The following is an 18,152-nucleotide window of genomic DNA, read 5'->3' as shown; positions in this document are numbered from 1 at the left end:
CGCTGTATATAAAGTGCCACTGCTGACGTCCTTCCTGAGACGTCTAACTGAGCCTTCTTCATTGTACAGAATAGCTGACTTGAACATCTATGCATGATTAAATTGTGAGGACTCTCTGAAATCTACCAGTGTTTGAAAAGACCTTTAAATGTAAACCTACCAGAATTTGATCCAGGGTCCCTTGTCTAATTAACCTCTGAGGTTAAACCTAGCACTACAGGTCTATAAAAAAAAGTATGAATAAAATGACACCTAATGATATCTGCTATACTCATAGACTAGTGCCTTACCCAGTCACCACCAGAAAGGCTTCCTCCGGCAGCAGATGGGAACAGATGCAGAGACCCACATGTCAGACATTACATGGAGGGAAGAGAGTCAAAATGGGAGGTCTCTATCAAATCCCTGCCCCTCACAGCTCAGAGACTCCCACTGAAGAGGAGGCAGAGAGAATGTGAGAGTCAGAGGGTATGGAGGCCACCAGGAGAACAAGGCCCTCTGAAGCAACTAAGTCAGATGCCTATGAGCTCACAGGACTGAGGCAGCAAGCACAGGGCCTACACGGGTCTGCTCTGGGTCCTCTGGCATAGATATTATAGCTCTAACTTACTGTTTGTATGGGACTCACGACAGGGAGAATATGTTGGTCTCTGACTCTTGTGCCTGCTTTGGGGGGCTCTTCTCCTCCTGTTGACTTGCCTTGACTCACTTCGATATGACAGTTTTCGCTTCATCTTGTGTTTTATTCTGTCATGCTTGGTTCTTGTCTCTTATTTTTCTAGTGAGAGACAGAAAGGGAGTGGATCTGGAGGGGTGGGGGAGGAGAGAAGGAACTGGGAGGAAGAGTAGAGAGAGGGGACACTATAATCAGGATATAGTGTATAAAAAAGGATCTATTTTGAATAAAATCAAAATTTTTTTTTAAATTTACCATGGATAATCCAAAATGGATAGGAAGCTGATGCCTGGTCCTCCACACTTTCCATGATAAAAAGGAAAGACATTTGTAATTAAAAGGAAAATGATCAGCTCAGGAGCCCTCAAGTCCAAGCTGTCAGACCAAGTTCTCAGCACAAAGGAGATTGATTAGCCCCAGAGAGACAGAGGGGAGGGATAAATGTGGTGACATACTGTGTACCCCAATAAACTTGCCTGAGTATCAGAGGACAGGGCCAGCCACTCGATTAGAGATAGAGGCCAGGCAGTGGTGGACACACCCTTAATCCTGTCACTAGGGAGGAAGAGATCCGTCTGGATCTCTGTGAGTTCGAGGCCACACTGGGAACAGAGTCAGGCAGTGGTGTCACACACCTTGAATCGCAGTACTGGGAAGCACACACTCCCCTTTAGTCCCAGGAATGACGTCAGGGCAGAGAAAGGTATATAAGGCATGAGGAAACAGGAACTCACTCTCTTTAGGCTGAGGATTTCGTACAGGTAAGAACTAGTGGCTGGCTGCTCTGCTTCTCTGCACTTTCAGCTTTCACCTTGATATCTGTCTCTGGGTGTTTGTTAAAACACCGTCTAAGATTTGAACAACAGACAAGGGACAAAGACAGGAGACAGAGGGAAGAGGGAGAAGGGGGAGGATCCCAAAGGAAGGGGGAAGGGTTATTTGTCCCAAAGTGACTAAGGACTGCCTCTGGACAGAGAGGAGACAGATGTGGCACATAGGTAAACGGCAGCTTATAAAGGGAAGAGGGAAGCTCCTGTTAGGCTGAGTTGCTTATTTTCAACTGGACGTGTCCATTAGGTGAGTCCCAGGGGGCTTTTGATTGCTGGATTTCAGTACTTTGGTAGCTGGACCTTGGTGGTCAGCCTTAGGAGGAGGGACCGGCCAACAAGGGAATGGACCTTGAGGGCCAGCCAGCTTCAGTCATGTACACTCACGGCCTTTAGCAAGGCAGAGGGAAGTGGGGAGAAGGACAGGGCCTGCCAGAGCCACACGTTCCAGTGGGCTGATGTGCCTCCAATAAGATGATCCATTTTGTGATTTGGAATCACACCGAGGGCATGGTAATCTGTGTCTGTGTGTTTTGTTTAATTTTTTTCTCCCTCTGGAGCTCAGCATGCAGCTCCCTAGGGAGTCCTTGGTGGCCTCAAACGTGTGGTGATCCACTTGCCTCAGCCTTCTTAGGGATGGAATTGAAGGTGTGGTGTGGCCGTCTTGCCTGGCTGTGGGCCTGGTTGCTCTGGTTTGCAGTGGCTATTGCTTTAAGACCTACACTTCTCAACAAGATACCACTTTGGAAGTGTTTGCCTGAAACATGTTCCCTAGAGATTTTCATTCCTTTGTCTGGAGGTGGGCCTCGGCTAAAGCTCTCTATTTTTCATTGTTGTTATGTTGTGTTTTGTTTTTCCTGCGCCAGTCCTGCGCTCTCCATTCCTCAAAGATGCAGATAGGTTGCGACTAACTGGGCTAATGATAGAACTTCCTGTTTCAAGGAGACAATTGCTTTCCATTGCAGAGAGGTCTATTCATTAGGTTTGGTCTTTCTGTGTGTGTTGTGTGTATGTGTGAGTGTATTCATCTGGGTGCATGTGTGTACTGAGGACAGAGATGAGCATCCGGTGTCCTTCCTTCCTCATGAGCACTCTACATTGCCTTTCACCTGTTTTCAGACAGAGTTTCTCACTGAACCCCGGGGTTAGGCCATCATAGGTAGGTTGCCTGTCCAGCAGGCCCAGGAATCCATCTGTCTCACCACCTCCACAGCTCGGGAATCAGAGGCATGTATCACCAACCCCTGCTTTTCCAGGTGGGATCTGGGGATCAAACTCAGTTCCTCATGCATGCTTAGCAAGTGCTTTATCTTCTGAGCCGCCTCTGCAGCCCAGCTTTGTTCTTATTTTACTGTCTGGATGCTTTTGTGACAACTAAGAGACCGTGTTTCTGTCGTTCTTGTTTATTTTGCCTGTTTTTCCCTCTTGAGACAAGTGTCCCTATGTAGAACAGATTGTCCCTGAACTTGGTAGGCATCCTTCTGCCTCTCTCTCCAAAGTGCTGGGAGCGTAAGGATTTGTGATCACCTCCAATTCTAAGTCCATGTTTTATTACTCCTGTTTGACTGTTATAATATAGAGGAAGCAACTGAGCTTTGACTTTTGTATGATGACCTTAACTTTACTTAAATCTCTCTCTGTCTCTCTCTCGCTTTCTCTCTCTCTTTCTCTCTGTCTCTGTCTCTGTCTCTGTCTCTGTCTCTCTCTCTCTCTGTGTGTGTGTGTGTGTGTGTGTGTGATCCCAAGTATGCCAGTGAGGAAGTCAGGGAACAACTTGTGGGAGTCGATTCTCTCCTTCCATAGTGTAGATACTGGGGAGTAAACTTGGGTCTTTGGGCTTCTCAGGAAGCACTTTCCCCTCCTGGGCCCCATCTTAGATAGGTTCCTCATGCTGTGGAAAAGACACCACGAGCACAGCATCTCTTATAAAGGAAGCACTTAATTGAGATGACTGGCTTACAGTTTCAGAGGCTCAGTCCATGATCATCAGGGCGGGGAACATGGTGGCGTGCTGACAGACCTGGTGCTGGAGCCCAGAGTGCTTACATCTTGACTCAGAGGCAACAGGAAGTCGACTGACTGTCACGTGGAGGGAAGCTTGAGTAAACGAGACCTCAAAGCCCACCCCCACAGTGACACATTTCCTTCAACAAGGTCATACCTCCTAAAAGTGCCACTCCCTGAGGGGGCCATTTTCTTTCAAACCACCACAAGCCCTCACCCTGGCCCACACAGTACATTAACTTTTGCATTTTATCCAGGATGTTGGCTTCCTTGTTGAGTGCATGCCCCTACATCTTTGTATATTTTAGTTGTTTATGGGATTAGGTAACAAAAATTCAGAAATGTTGGTAAATGTCAATGAGAGGAAAGAAGGGACATTTTGTGTGTACTGCAGGGTCTAAGTGATTTACATATGGGCCTTGAACAAGAGTAAGAATTGAGCAGAAGATAAACCATAGAGCACTGTGTTCAGACATGGTTCAAAGACTCGGGCTCCCACGTATATGCCATGCGACAACAAGCAAGTTATATTTGATCCCCTGTCCTCAGATTTCTCATCAGTAAATTGAGACTCGATAAATAATATCTCACTCAACAGTTTTACTAACACGGTATCTAGGACCTGCAGGATGTCCCGCACAATGAGAGAGTCTCGGCAAGCTCATGGGGGCTTACCACTGTTGGCTCATCTCCTGAGAGTAACTTGTCTCTAGACTGGGAGGTCTATGAGGGCATCTGGCCAATTTTGCTGTCCCCGCCGTCTTAACCTGCTGCCAGGCACAATAGAGGAACTTGAAGTGACTCATAGTTCCTGTATATTGAAACTACCCATGAGTGGCAGAGGTTTTTGAGCTCGGTCTTTTAGAGTCTGGTAAAGTTAGTATGGTGGAAAGAAACACCATGCCAGTGTCCCCCAGGAAGAGAAGACACTAGACTACTACACAAGTGTGGATCAGACCAAAGTTTCCAATATATAGAAAATAATCTGCCACAGCTGTTAGATTTTCAGTGTATTTTATTTTTTAAAAAAATCTTGGACAGAAGAACAAAGCTCAACTCATATTAGATTTCTGGGAATGGAAGGGGACTTCAGAAGAGGGTCTATGCTGTTAACACATGCAGTTGCTTGCTCTAGAGTGTACATAGCAGTATGTTTATTTTCATTTTCTTTCTTTTATTTATTGTTTTGTTTTCGAGACAGGGTTTCTCTGTGTAGTTTTGGTGCCTGTCCTGGATGTCACTCTGTAGACCCGATTCGCCTGGCTCTGCCTCCCGAGTGCTGGGATTAAAGACGTGTTTAAGTTTAGAACATGCCAAAGCATATGCTATCCCCTGCGGCACACACTTTTTTTTTTTTAATTAAAAGTGAGCTTAGCTAGCAATATTGGGAAGAATCTATGAATGCCATGCACCATGTTCACAAAAGAGCCAATAGAGCCACAGATATTTCCAGGCGGGCACAGTGCATTTGTGATTTTTGAAGAAGACATTTTGAAATCTGCACAAGGGATGTTTATTAATCTTTTAATAGAAATGGACAAGGAAAAAAACAAGAAAGGAAGGAAAGAATGAGAATTGGGAGCAAAGAAGAGAGGGAGACAGGCAGGAAAGGAAGTCAGGAGACCGGGAGGGTGAGTGGATGAAGGAATGGCTTTGAAAGTGAGCACAGAAAGGGAGAGCCAGCAAAAAGTATTTTCATCTGAAAATATTGGTGACATTTTACTAAAAGTAGCAGCAACTCAAACAAGCCCCTCAACCCCTGTCCTTATCAGACTGCATTCTGAGGAGTCAAGCTAACACTGAAAACAACAACAAATAACAACAGCAACAACAAAACATAAACATTTGAATATACTGAGATGCAGAGAAAAAAAACTCAGAACTCATGTGTGCGCGGGTGCGTGTGTGTCCTAATGTGATGGGATTTCTTCCGTTGCCTGACTTTAGAAAAAACGCACCAGTTAAAAAGTCCAGTGTATTTCTGTAAATCAGAGGCAAATGAAGTTTTTCCTGCTAAGCAGATATCAGTCGACAGGAAAGTGGCGATACTCTAGAGTGCACTGGGATTGGGGGAGAAAAAAAAAAAGGCACAAGATGTACCAGACAGGAATGCACAAAAGAAACAACTAAAAACAAAAGTGAAAGATACAAAAACATGAGAGAGCCGCAAAAAGGGAGAGACACGCCAACCTGGTGAGTAGGAAGGCCGGGTATCCTGTGGCTAGCCAGTTCCCTCTTAATTCATCCTCGGAATCAAAGAAAATGCAACCAGAACTCATTGCAACCGAGAGTCCCCCGGGGAATTGTCGTGCAGATACTCAGATACACATAGAAGAACAGAAGATAAGGAGCAGGAAAGTTACATTTGGGTCTGTGGAGCAAGAATTAGGGACGTTTCCTAGCAGACGTCATGCCCTGCAATGGCCTGACGTGAATAAATGATAGACAGACAGACAGACAGACAGACAGACAGACACACACACACACACACACACACACACACATACATACATACACACATACGAAAAAACTTAAGGCACTGTAGAGGAAGCAGAGAAATTTAGGGATTTATCGCTGGAACAGAAAAGAAAGCTCAGAGACAGACTCTCACAAGATGAAACGCAGTGTTCTCAGACATTGGAAGTGTTCTCTGGGGTTTTACGATGGCTGCTGCTGAAGGAGCAAACACAATGTGAGGTCTAACCCTCATTTGTTCCTCCCGTGCTAAAGGCTGGGTTAGCCCAGTGAGCACCAGAGGCCTACAGGCGCCACATCCGCGTGTGGGCGGAAGTGGGACCCAGAGCGGCCACCAGGGGGCGGGCTTTCAACTGACGCGTGCTGGGAGCTCATTGGCCCTTGTGGCGCGCACGGCAGGAAGTGGCGCCGAAGACCCAGTCACACCCGAGGGACGGGACTCGAGGGCCAGAAGCGCGTCTTCTCTCTCGGGCTCAACTCCCTGGTTCTGAAGGGCTGGAGTCCGGAGTAACCACAAGTATGACCTCCGTGTTCCTCGGTGCCTTTCTTCTTCCGTCCCTCACGCTAAGGTGCCCGTTTCCTCCATTTTCAGGCCTCTGTAGGCGAAGCCTGCTGGAGATGGGAAACGACCTGGAGGAACACTCCTTGCCCCCACCCGGCCCTTCTGCCCTCACAGGCTCCGCCCAGCCCCCACAGCCCGTACCCCAACCGCTTCAGAGCGCCCTCTCTCCAGGCTGCCGGGCAGTCTGGAAATTACCACAGAGCAGTTGAGGCAGGTAGAGGGTGTGAGGGAAGAGAAGAAGCATACTCGGTCCCACCCTTCGTCGAAGCGTTGAGGCGCGCCTGGACAACTGGGGAGAGAACCTGGGTTTGATGAAAGAAGAGGGTGCACGGCCGGGCGGTGGCGCACGCCTTAAATCCCAGCACTCGGGAGGCAGAGGCAGGCGGATCTCTGTGAGTTCGAGGCCAGCCTGGGCTACCAAGTGAGATCCAGGAAAGGCAGGGACACAGAGAAACCCTGTCTCGAGAAAGAAAAAAAAAAAAAAGAAGGAAAGAAAACCAGAGGATACGTGTTGGGCCAACAGAAAGCTGACTGCCGGAGAGTTTGTCTTTGGGTTACGTCAGGGCCTCGTACTCCTCATGGGCTTCAACAAACATCTGTCACGTGTAGAAGTGTAGAATGTCTGGATGGAATTCGTGAGAGTGTTGTTTGTGTGAAACCCAGCATCTCATTAGCTAGCTCAGTTGGTCTCAGTCGTGAACTGCCTACCCCAGGTTCCTGGGTGGTGGGTGGGTTTTTAGGTATGACTCATATGTCCACTGCCTTCAGAAGAACGATATGATTTCACGGGCAGGTGTGGGAGCGGGATGCAGGACAAAAGGACAATCGGTTGAAATGGCCAGCACGGTAACAATTAAGATTAAAGTGTGGTGTGAGAAAAACTTGAATGGAGGCTGAAGGGAAAATTGAACACTGGGTATCCATGAGACTGCCGAGTATTTGGTGCAAATTTTCCCACGTGGGGAGTGAATGAATGGAGGGCACCAGGAAGACAGCTGTCAGTGTCTGGGCTTTGGTGTGTTCGTCGAGGGAGGCCTTGGGCTCCTTGTGCATTCCTGGAAAGGGGATGTGAGGAGTGAGTCTGAGAAGATTGATCCTGTAAAGGAGCCAATGCCAACAAGTTCTTGGGGGTGGTGGTGGTGAGGAGAGGTGGTGGGTGAGTGAGAGAACCTGGGAAGGATGGAGAGTGTGAGTACAGAGAGGAGATGAAGACCAAAGAAAACCATGAGAGGATGAATTGATAGAAGTAGAGGTGAGCGTGTTGGAGAAGATTCTAGTCACCAGACACTGATTATGTTTGTTTGTTTGTTTTGTTTTTTGCTAAGGAAAGAGCAGTTACTCTTAGGCCCTGGGGGATACAGTGGCATTTCTGCTCTCTACCCCAGAACCATGGAGCAAAAAGACAAAGTGGATGTCCCGGGCTGGCCCTCCGACTCAGAAAGTAACGTGGAGAACAAGACTGGAGCCCCAATGGGAACAGAGCCTGGCCTCAGAGGCCCTGCAAATCACCGTGGCAGAGGCCACAGTTGTGGCGCCAGGATCCAAGTCAGGTGAGAAACCCGCCTCCTGGTGAGTATGGTGTCTGGGTTGGGGAGGGGGTCAGGCTGCCTTTGCACATGGGGATACCGGGGCCATTGGGATACACAGGGGGATACAGTGGCGTTTCTGCTCTCAACCCAAGAACCGTGGAACAAAAAGACAAAGTGGATGTCCCGGGCTGGCCCTCCTCCTCGGAAAGTAATGTGAACAAGACTGGAGCCCCAATGGGAACAGAGCCTGGCCTCAGAGGACCTGCCAATCTCCGTGGCAGAGGCCACAGTTCTGGCGCCAGGACCCAAGCCAGGTGAGAAACCCGCCTCCTTGTGAGTATGGTGTCTGTGTTGTGGAGGCGGTCAGGCTGCCTTTGCACGTGGGCGTACCGTGGCCATTGGGATACACAGGGGGATACAGTGGCGTTTCTGCTCTCCACCCCAGAACCACGGAGCAAAAAGACAAAGTGTATATCCACTGCTGGCCCCCCAACTCAGAATGTAACATCGGGAACAAGACTGGAACCTCATGGGGAATGGAACAAGGCCTCAGAGGCCCTGCCAATCACCGTGGCAGAGGCCACAGTTCTGGCGCCCGGACCCAAGCCAGGTGAGAAACCTGCGTCCTGGTGAGTATGGTGTCTGGGTTGGGGAGGGGATCAGGCTGCCTTTGCACATGGGCGTACCGTGGCCATTGGGATACACGTGGAGATACAGTGTGGCGTTTCTGCTCTCCACCCCAGAACCACGGAACAAAAAGACAAAGTGTATATCCACTGCAAGCCCTCCACCTTGGAAAGTAACATGGGAAACAAGACTGGAGCCCCAATGGGAACAGAGCCTGGCCTCAGGGGACCTGCAAGTCACCGTGGCAGAGGCCACAGTTGTGGCGCCAGGACCAAAGCCAAGTGAGAAACCTGCCACCGCATGAGTATGGCTTCTGGGTTGGGGAGGGGCTCAGGCTCACTTTGCACATGGGAATAGAGTGGCCATTGGGGTACACATTGGGATACAGTGGCCATGGGGATAGAGTGGCGTTTCTGCTCTCCACCCCAGAAACACGGAACCAAAAGCCAAAGTGGATGTCCCGGGCTGGCCCTCCACCTCGGAATGTACCATGGAGAACAAGACTGGAGCCCCAATGGAAATCGAACAGGACCTCAGAGGACCTGCACATCACCGTGGCAGAGGCCACAGTTCTGGCGCCAGGACCCAAGCCAGGTGAGAAACCCACGACCTGGTGAGTATGGTGTCTGGGTTGGGGAGGGGGTCAGGCTGCCTTTGCACGTGGGCGTACCGTGACCATTGGGATACACAGGGGGATACAGTGGCGTTTCTGCTCTCCACCCCAGAACCACGGAACAAAAAGACAAAGTGGATATCACCTGCTGGCCCTCCACCTCAGAAAGTAACATCGGGAACAAGACTGGAGCCCCAATGGGAACAGAGCCTGGCCTCAGAGGACCTGCAGATCACCGTGGCAGAGGCCACAGTTGCGCCAGGACCCAAGCCAGGTGAGAAACCCGCCTCCCCGTGAGTATGGTGCCTGTGTTGGGGAGGGGGTCAGGCTGCCTTTGCACATGGGCGTACCGTGGCCATTGGGATACTCTTGGGGATACAGTGTGGCGTTTCTGCTCTCCAACCCAGAACCATGGGACAAAAACATAAAGCGAGTGTCTCGCCGGGCTGGCCCTCCAACTTGGAATGTAACGTGGGGAACAAGACTGGAGCCCCACTTGGAGTAGAACCTGGCCTCAGAGGACCCGCAAAACACCGTGGCAGAGGCCACAGTTGTGCCAGGACCCAAGCCAGGTGAGAAACCCATGTCCTGGTGAGTATGGTGTCTGGGTTGGGGAGGGGGTCAGGCTGCATTAGCACATGTGGATACCGTGGCCATTGGGATACACGTGGAGATACAGTGTGGCGTTTCTGCTCTCGACCCCAGAACCGTGGAACCAAAAGACAAAGTGGAGGTCCCGGTCTGGCCCTCCACCTCGGAATGTAACCCATGGAACCAGCCTGGAGCCCCACTGGAAATAGAACCTGGCCTCAGAGGACCTGCCAATCACCGTGGCAGAGGCCACAGCTGTGGCACCGGGACCAAAGCCAGGTGAGAAACCCGGTCCTCACACTCTCGGGTCCTCGGGTGTCCCAGTTGTGCCATCTCCTCATGAGTGTGTTGAGGCGTAAATCGAATTACTCTTATTGATAAAAAACAGAAATCAGGTGTCAAGGTAAAATCCTAAAAGAACATAGAAGCAGGGGAGCAGCCGCAGCCACTTCCCACCTCTCTGGTTCCTCCAACCAAAAAGGCCTAGATCCTCCCTCCACCCTTCTTTATCACTTCCTGTCTCCCCTCTGCACAGACCTCCAGACCTCTATAGTTAACCAGTGGCTAGCTCTGCCCCCTGAGGCCAAGCAAGCTGTATTTGTCAGAACACAAACCAAACATCACAGCACAGTATGGGGTCTGGGTTGGGGAGGGGGTCAGTCCCCCTTTGCCCGTGACTAGCAGGAGTCCTTCAAACCCCTACTGTAGGGAACACAGCGAGGCCCTGCCTGCTCTGGGTTCCGAGAAGAAGGTGCATGGTGCACTGCTAAAGAGAAGACAGATTCGACTACCAAGAGCGACTGGGGCTGTCGCCCACAAACCCCTCTGGCAGGGCAGGAAGTCCTCTGCCAAAGCAAGAGGTCACAGTGAGTGCCATTGGCTGGGGAGGGAGCCAGAGTTTGGTTGGAGGGAAGCACAGCTTGAGTAACTCTGTGTCCAGCCCTGTCTCAGAACTGGGGGGCGGGGGCGGGGGTGTTTGACAAGGTCCATAGTCGTGAGTTCTCAGAATGGTGGTGAGTGTCTTCAGATGAGGCTGATTGGTGCAAATTTTCCCACGTGGGGAGTGAATGAATGGAGGGCACCAGGAAGACAGCTGTCAGTGTCTGGGCTTTGGTGTGTTCGTCGAGGGAGGCCTTGGGCTCCTTGTGCATTCCTGGAAAGGGGATGTGAGGAGTGAGTCTGAGAAGATTGATCCTGTAAAGGAGCCAATGCCAACAAGTTCTTGGGGGGGGGTGGTGGTGAGGAGAGGTGGTGGGTGAGTGAGAGAACCTGGGAAGGATGGAGAGTGTGAGTACAGAGAGGAGATGAAGACCAGCCAGCGGGGAGGAATTGGTGGTCTTTTACAGCTGGGAAGGAGAACACTGTGTGCCAGCCTGAAGTCCTGCCCTTCACAGGCCCCCAGGAGGTAAGGCGAATCTGGTGCTAGAGTGGGAGGCTCCCACCAGTCACTGTCAAGACCCTTTCCACCGTGTCTTAAAGTCAGGGCTTCCACCTCTAATCGTTCAGCACAGTGCTTTGTGACATTGGGAAACATCACTTCTCCTTGGGCCTCAGTCTTCTCAGCGCTAACAGGGTGTGTTAAGATCGGAGGAGGGTTCTGTGGGGTCTTCAGAGCCCTGACATTCTGGGTTCCTGCCCTCAGCCTAAAATTTGCCCAGCCCTCCTCTCTTTCTGGCTGGCCTGGAACCCAATCCCTGTCATCTCTGTCCCTGCAGGAGAGCTCCCAAGGGCCTCCGCTCTTCTGCTGGCCCCCAGCAGTTTCGTCTCCGCCCTATGTGACAATGACCTTGGGGCAGCAATTGATTGTTTCTCCTTCCGTGGAGCTCCGTGAGGCTGTTGGCTCATCCAACCCGTGAGTAGAAAGTGACCGTGGGGCTGCTTGTGTCATGTCATGGGTCAGTGTGTGTGCAGCCCTGGACTTGCTGCTGTCGGCGCAGGAGGAGGAGGAGGATCATGTGACATTGACCATGGGGATCATGGGAAGGAGGAGGACACAGGTAGGGGAAGAAGGCTGCGAGTCAGACTGTGGGGCAAGGACAGGGGCCTCTCCTGATTTGACAGTTTCTACTCCAGAGACTTGGTGGTACAAGTGACTTTATTTTTCCAAGCACCCATTTTCTAGAGGTCATTTTAGCAAAAAGCACCCTATACCTCTCACACTGAGGAAAGCACCGGCACAAGGCTTGCCCCACAGTGGGCCTTCAACGCGTGGGCCCTGTTTCTCTGTATCACGACAGATGGGTGAGATAGAAAGAAGGTCCTGGTGAAACCTAGGGACATGGTGGCGAGGGCCACAGAGGCCCATGGCAAAGTCCAGAGGCCCACAGAGAAAGCCTCCTGGAAGTGTTCCAGCTTGTCCTTCCTGATCTGTGGTGGCTGGACAAAATGCTGGCAAGAACCATTCCCTGAAAACAGAAGGTCACCATATCTCTCCAGAGCCTTTGCAGATTAAAATGCAAACACTCATGGTTCCCTGATGTTTTCTTCACTATGTATCTGGGAGAGAATTAAAAAAGGGCTTGTTCAGACTAATATCTCAGGAAAAATATGTCAGAGGGGGTGTGGGAAGGAAAACAGGCTGGGCAGGACAAAGGACATGTCCAAGCCGTGGGGTGGGTCTATGGTCTCCACAGTCCTTTGGAGTCCCACCTTCTGGTATGGCAGAAACCCTGCCAGTCTCTGTCTATAGGTGCTACCCGCCCGCCCAAGTGTTTAATCCCCTCACCTCTTGTTTCCAGACTCTCGGATCTGAGCCCCCTGCCGTGTCCCACCATGGAGCATCATCCACCAGAACAGCAGGTCCCTGCAGAGAAGTTGGGGTTTCGGAAACTTGGGCGGGAGAAGCTAAGTGGATGTGTAGAGCAGACCGCTAGGGGCTGGGAGTGGGCACTGGAGGCAACGGGGCACTGAAAGGGCCCTGGAAGCACACGTTGTGCTTCTGAGAAGAGGTGTTGGCTGCACAGCTCCTGCTCTCCTCACACCTGTTTCTTTGCAGGGCCCCGCTGCCTCTGACCAGGCCCCGGTTTCTACGATCTCAGAGTGTCAGGAGACACTGGAGGCTGCCGAGGCCCTGATGACTCTGAAGAACTCTTGGACCTGGCGCCAGAGCCACAGCTAGCCAGGTAGCTGGCTTCTTGAAAAGGAGCACAGGATGGAGATGGTTGGGAGGTGGAAGGCTCTGTCATAAGTTGGTCATAGCTGGGTACATGGGGTAAGTTGGTGGTTTGCATGACTTTGGGGATGGGTACCCCAGGCTTCTGAAGCTGACTTCAGAAGGGGCACTTGAGGATTATTCAGTGAATGCTCAGTCTCTCGAGTTTTGTGCTCAGCAGTAATCGGCTGGTGCCCTGACATCAAGTGAGAGAAGGAGACCGAGGTCCCCGGGGGGTGGGGGGTGGTTTGCAGGGACTTGCCCCAGGGCAGGCAGCATATCAACTGGAAGAAATAGAACCCAGCATCCTGATTCCTCACCCAGGCCTCGCGTCCCCAGTCTGCTGCACACCATGGTGGTGGTCTGTGGAAGACATACATGGAAGGATGTGTGTGTGTGTGTGTGTGTGTGTGTGTGTGTGTGTGTGTGTGTAGTCTCGGGGGTGGATCTCAGTTCAGATGTGCAGCCTGGATTCCTTCTCAAGGTGTATTTTGCCACCAAATCTCAAATGACTCGCCCGCCCAGAGGGCAAGGACAGTATGAGCTGAGAAGGGAATTAAACCTCTAGTGTGTCTGGGAAGCAAGGCTGGACATTGTTGAGCACAGAGGCAAATGGGGCCTAGGGAGTGTAGGAGGAAGCCACCCTGGACAGAACTGCTGCAATGGAAGGGGCAGGATGAAGCTGGAGAGGTGGCTGATCACAGGGGGCTGGCAAGGGTGGAAGAAGAAACCTATACCAGGGATTCTTAAAGCTATCTGTCTCGAAACCCCTTTCCAACTGAGAAATGTTTACAGGACCCCAGTATATAGACACATAGGATAGATGTACAAATAAAACATTTACAGACAATAAATTACAAAGATACTTACTTTAATACAAGTCTTTGGTTTGCATGTAGTTTTCCCATTTGTTAAAGATAAAACAAATGTCAGTGCCAAGGAAAGGGGTGTGTTTGTTTATTTAAACACAAAGAGTTAAATCTTAACTAAAAACTTGACACTGTGGGACATGAAATATCTTCCACATTTTTCAGAGTTGATCAGTACTTTTATAATTGTCAGTGCTGAGGATGCTGCTTCACATAAACATGGAGTGAAAAAATGGCAGAAGTGTGTTTTGGGCCATTTTTGAAATGTTAGGAGTACTGCCTTAATCCCAAGCCAAAATTCATCTGACAGTTTTTCACAAGCCTCAAGTCAGCAGCTCAAACAGCATTTTTAAAAGTCAAACATTCTAAAACATGGTGAGGAATGACAGAAGGAAAATAGTTAAAGCTTTTGTTTTCCTCAATTAAACTACCATGTTTCTGTTAGAGCCCTCAAACAGGGCTCAAAGCAGCCATCAAACTGGAAGGGAAAGACTGATATCCCAGGCTGTCCTCTGACCTTCTCTTACCAGCACATACTCAGAAATACCAATGTATGTCCCCCCATCTCTGTCTCTCTGTCTCTGTCTCTGTCTCTCTCTCTCTCTCTACACACACACACACACACACACACACACACACACACACACACACACACACACACGGGGCTAGGCCAGGAGAAGTGGGTAGTGGAAATCCAAAGAACTTTCCTGACATCAGGAAGGTTATATTGAGAGACCATGAGCTTCACCAGAGTAGGTTGGTGGCCAGTGATGGAGGAATGAGGGAAGGTGAGGCTGGAGGTGGGGAATCCAGGCAGGAATAGGTCTGTGCACTTGTGTCAGTGACAAATCTTCAGTTATGGGAGATGAAGAAGAAAGAGAGTCAGGAAAGGGATTCAAGGGATTCATGATCATTAGGTGGTCCTCATCCCATCTTTTCTGCCTTCAGGTCTTGCTTGAGTTGGAGCAGTGAAGCCTCCCAGCCCATCCTTGTGATTCAGATCCACTGGTTGGCTCCATCTCACTTCCTACTGAGCACCGACTTCCTGCTGAACTGCACCTCCCTCTTGAGCTTACGGGCCCAGAGGAGGGGGTAAAGGCTTGTTCCAGCACTGAGTAGTTGATATTCTGTGTGATTCACGTCTGAAATGCTCAAATGTGCTTTAAAAGCCTTCAGGCGTTTCATAAGCTTTCAGACTCTTCATAATGTAGGTCAGTTCCTTGGCTTACATAGTATGTTATTGTACCTCCATCCCTTGTTCCTTTGGAAGTCGGCACTTTTTAATATATGTTCTGTAGGTAATATGATAATATGACCAGTCTGTTGGTGGGGTTCTGAGTGGGTTGGTATGCCAGTGTTTGCATTTGTTTTGTGATTGCATATGTGCCTGGGCACTCCTGTACTTAATACTTGCATGTGGACACACGAGAAGTTTCAATTTGTGTCTAGGCCTGTGTATGCGAACAAATAATAAAGCATTGGTGAGAGGCACTGTAGATGTAACCAATCGTCTTATTAAAATAAGAAACACAGAGCCAGTGTAAAAGAGAAAGCCGAGTGGTCAGAGCTCAGAGATAAAATCTTACCTCCTGCAGTGCTCCTAACTTCACCGAGAGAGAGCTACTTCCTGTTTGTCTGTGTTTAAATAGTCTTTCTGTTCTGCCTTCTCATTGGTTGTAAACCCAACCACATGACTGCCTCATCACTGCCTGTAAGTACCGCCCTCCAGGTCTTAAAGGTGTATGTCTCCAATATTGGCTGTATCCCTGAACACACAGAAATCTAACTAGCTCTTCTAACCACCACGCTCTTGCTATGGCTCTAATACCTCTGACCCCAGGGCAACATTATTTATTAACATAAAATTAAAATCACATTTCAGTACAAATAAAATATCACCATAAGGCACTACTCAGGTCTTCACTGTAACTGGTTATACCTTCCCCAATGGTCTCTCTTCTGGGACTCTGACCCTGCCACATGTTCCAAGCCTTAGCCACTCAGCATGCTTCTTAATGTCTTCAAAAACATGTACCACAATAGACATCTTACCAAGCAGGGATGTCAGCATGCAGTTCAGCCTTGGTAACCTCTGGACCACAGCTTCTGTGTCCTGGCCCTGAGGAAATAATCCCAGAATATTTCACCTCCATGATGCTGGTCCCTTCTCAATCACAGATGATTTTTCAGCCCCAGCTGACCAGCATCAGTTTTTCCGGTAAAGCAAAAGTTTCACTTTAGTGGTTGGGTTTTTGTTTTGTTTTGTTTTGTTTTTTGGGTTTTTTTTTTTTTGGTTTTGTTTTTTTGTTTGTTTTTGGTTTTTTGAGACAGGGTTTCTCTGTGTAGTTTTTGGTGCCTGTCCTGGATCTCGCTCTGTAGACCAGGCTGGACTCAAACTCATAGAGATCTGCCTGGCTCTGTCTCCAGAGTGCTGGGATTAAAGGCCTGTGCCACCAAACAGAACACATGGCAAAACATGGATTAATAGAAATGGGTTAATTTGAGGTAAAAGAGCTAGCAAGCAAGAAGCCTGCCATAGACCATACAGTTTGTAATTAATATAATTGATTTATAATTATTAATTATAAAATTATAAAAAGCCCCTATGTATTTACTTGGGTCTGAGCGGCTGCAGGACCAGGCAGGACACAGGGGAATCTTCCGACTACATTTGGCTGCCCAACGTGTTGGCTTGACTTTCCACCTAAAACTAGAGAGAACTTAAAAAGAAATTCTAAAATTGAGCTAAGAACAGCTTTCTACTTCATGTCTCATGCAGGATGAGATATAGAGATGCCAAGGTACAGAGACACCGTGGCATGTAGACTTGAGCTACAGTATGGTGGGTTCACAGCATGTGGGCTTGAGTGCAGCATGCAGCATGCAGGAATACACAGATTCCTGCTGTGGTACACAGAGGTGTCTCCAAGCTGTGCAGTGCACTGCATGGTGGATTTAGCTTTTACTCATACAGACAAAAAGGGTTTATGGGCCAGCTGCATGCTCCCTGATGGCAGTGAGGAACCCAGAGTTGGCAGGGTAAGCATGACTTTCCTGGGTACCCCCGTCATGTTGAAAAGCTGAGGTAGGTGGAGTCAGCAGCCAAGGCTACTGGTCCTAGCCATGCAGTTCAGCAGTTTAAAACCTCTCCTGGTCAGAGATGGATTATAGGTTCACAATGATACAGATTCAGATGGAATAAACCTCCAAACAGTTTACAGTGTGTGTAGGCTTCAAAGAGAGAGAAAAAGGAATATATGCAGTTACATTAAGAAATAGATAGTTTTAAAAAATGAAGAGCAGTGATTGCGTGGTAGAGAGAAGTTGAACTAGAGACTCAACAGCAAGTTATAGGTGTGAGAGAAGGCTGGGGTATGTAGTCAGAAGTTTCTCCTGTGTCCCACCCGGTCCTGTAGCTGCTCAGACCTGAGTAAACACACAATTACAAACTGTATGGTCTATGGCAGGCTTCTTGCTATCTAGCTCTTTTTACCTTAAATTAACCCGTTTCTATTAATCTATATGTCACCATGTGTTCTGTGGTGTTACCTGTGTGCCATTACATGCTGCTCCCTGGACGGCAGGATGGATGGCAGGATGGTGTATCCCCTGCCTCCCCTTTCTCCTTTCACTGTCTTCCTTGGATTTTCCCAACTGGCTCCATCCTGCCCTGCCATAGGCCAAACAGCTTTATTTATCAACCAATCAGAGCAACACATATTCACAGCATACAGAAAGATATCCCATAGCACCTCCCCTTTTCTGTCTAATCAAAAAGGAAAGTTTTAACTTTAACATTTATCAAGCATCAATTACAGTTATAGTATCTAGTCTATTTGTATTTGGCAAAATTAAAGAAAATATTCTATCTATCCTACATTTGTGAGTCTAAAGTTTCATATCTAATTTATCTTTTATCATGACTAAGGAAAACTATAACTATCTAGTCTTCAACTACATCAAAGACCCCAGAAGGATATAATATTACCTAAATAAACAGGATAAATAAATAATAAATAATAATACATACATACATTATAAGCAACTTCCAAAATTCTGGAAATGACAGAGACAGCTGGCAGCCTGGACAGTCATCCAAAGTTCCTCTGCAACGTTGGGGCATCCATCTTTAATGGCACTCAACGGCTCGAGTTTCCACCTAAGTTCCTGCTTCATGTCTCGTGTGGGTGGCGAGACACTGCAATATGCGGGCTTGAGCTACTCTTGG

At 48.9% G+C, this 18,152-nt stretch overlaps 1 protein-coding gene across 7 annotated transcripts; it reads left to right on the top strand.

Annotated features, from left to right (window-relative positions):
- The first annotated feature begins 1,370 nt into the window (after positions 1–1,370).
- LOC121826735 (uncharacterized) lies at positions 1,371–15,417 on the top strand. Of its 7 annotated transcripts, none has more exons than XM_076561425.1 (15): positions 1,371–1,437; positions 7,870–8,094; positions 8,226–8,387; positions 8,519–8,683; positions 8,817–8,981; positions 9,130–9,294; positions 9,426–9,587; positions 9,721–9,885; positions 10,019–10,183; positions 10,613–10,770; positions 11,251–11,309; positions 11,620–11,756; positions 12,643–12,703; positions 12,900–13,026; positions 14,873–15,417. In XM_076561425.1, exons 1-14 carry the CDS (start codon positions 1,391–1,393, stop codon positions 13,020–13,022), a joined length of 1,959 nt encoding a protein of 652 aa, XP_076417540.1. In that variant the 5' UTR covers positions 1,371–1,390; the 3' UTR covers positions 13,023–13,026; positions 14,873–15,417. The 7 variants fall into 7 exon arrangements, with proteins under 7 accessions (XP_076417540.1, XP_076417542.1, XP_076417545.1 ...); XM_076561427.1 differs by having other exon boundaries at positions 1,376–1,437; positions 7,930–8,094; XM_076561430.1 differs by lacking the exon at positions 1,371–1,437 and adding an exon at positions 1,665–1,753 and having other exon boundaries at positions 7,930–8,094.
- Positions 15,418–18,152: the final 2,735 nt, after the last annotated feature.

The sequence above is a fragment of the Peromyscus maniculatus genome, chromosome X (genome assembly GCF_049852395.1).
Source record: "Peromyscus maniculatus bairdii isolate BWxNUB_F1_BW_parent chromosome X, HU_Pman_BW_mat_3.1, whole genome shotgun sequence".
NCBI classification, from domain to species: domain Eukaryota; kingdom Metazoa; phylum Chordata; class Mammalia; order Rodentia; family Cricetidae; genus Peromyscus; species Peromyscus maniculatus.
This window is presented reverse-complemented; position numbering and strand designations above follow the sequence as displayed.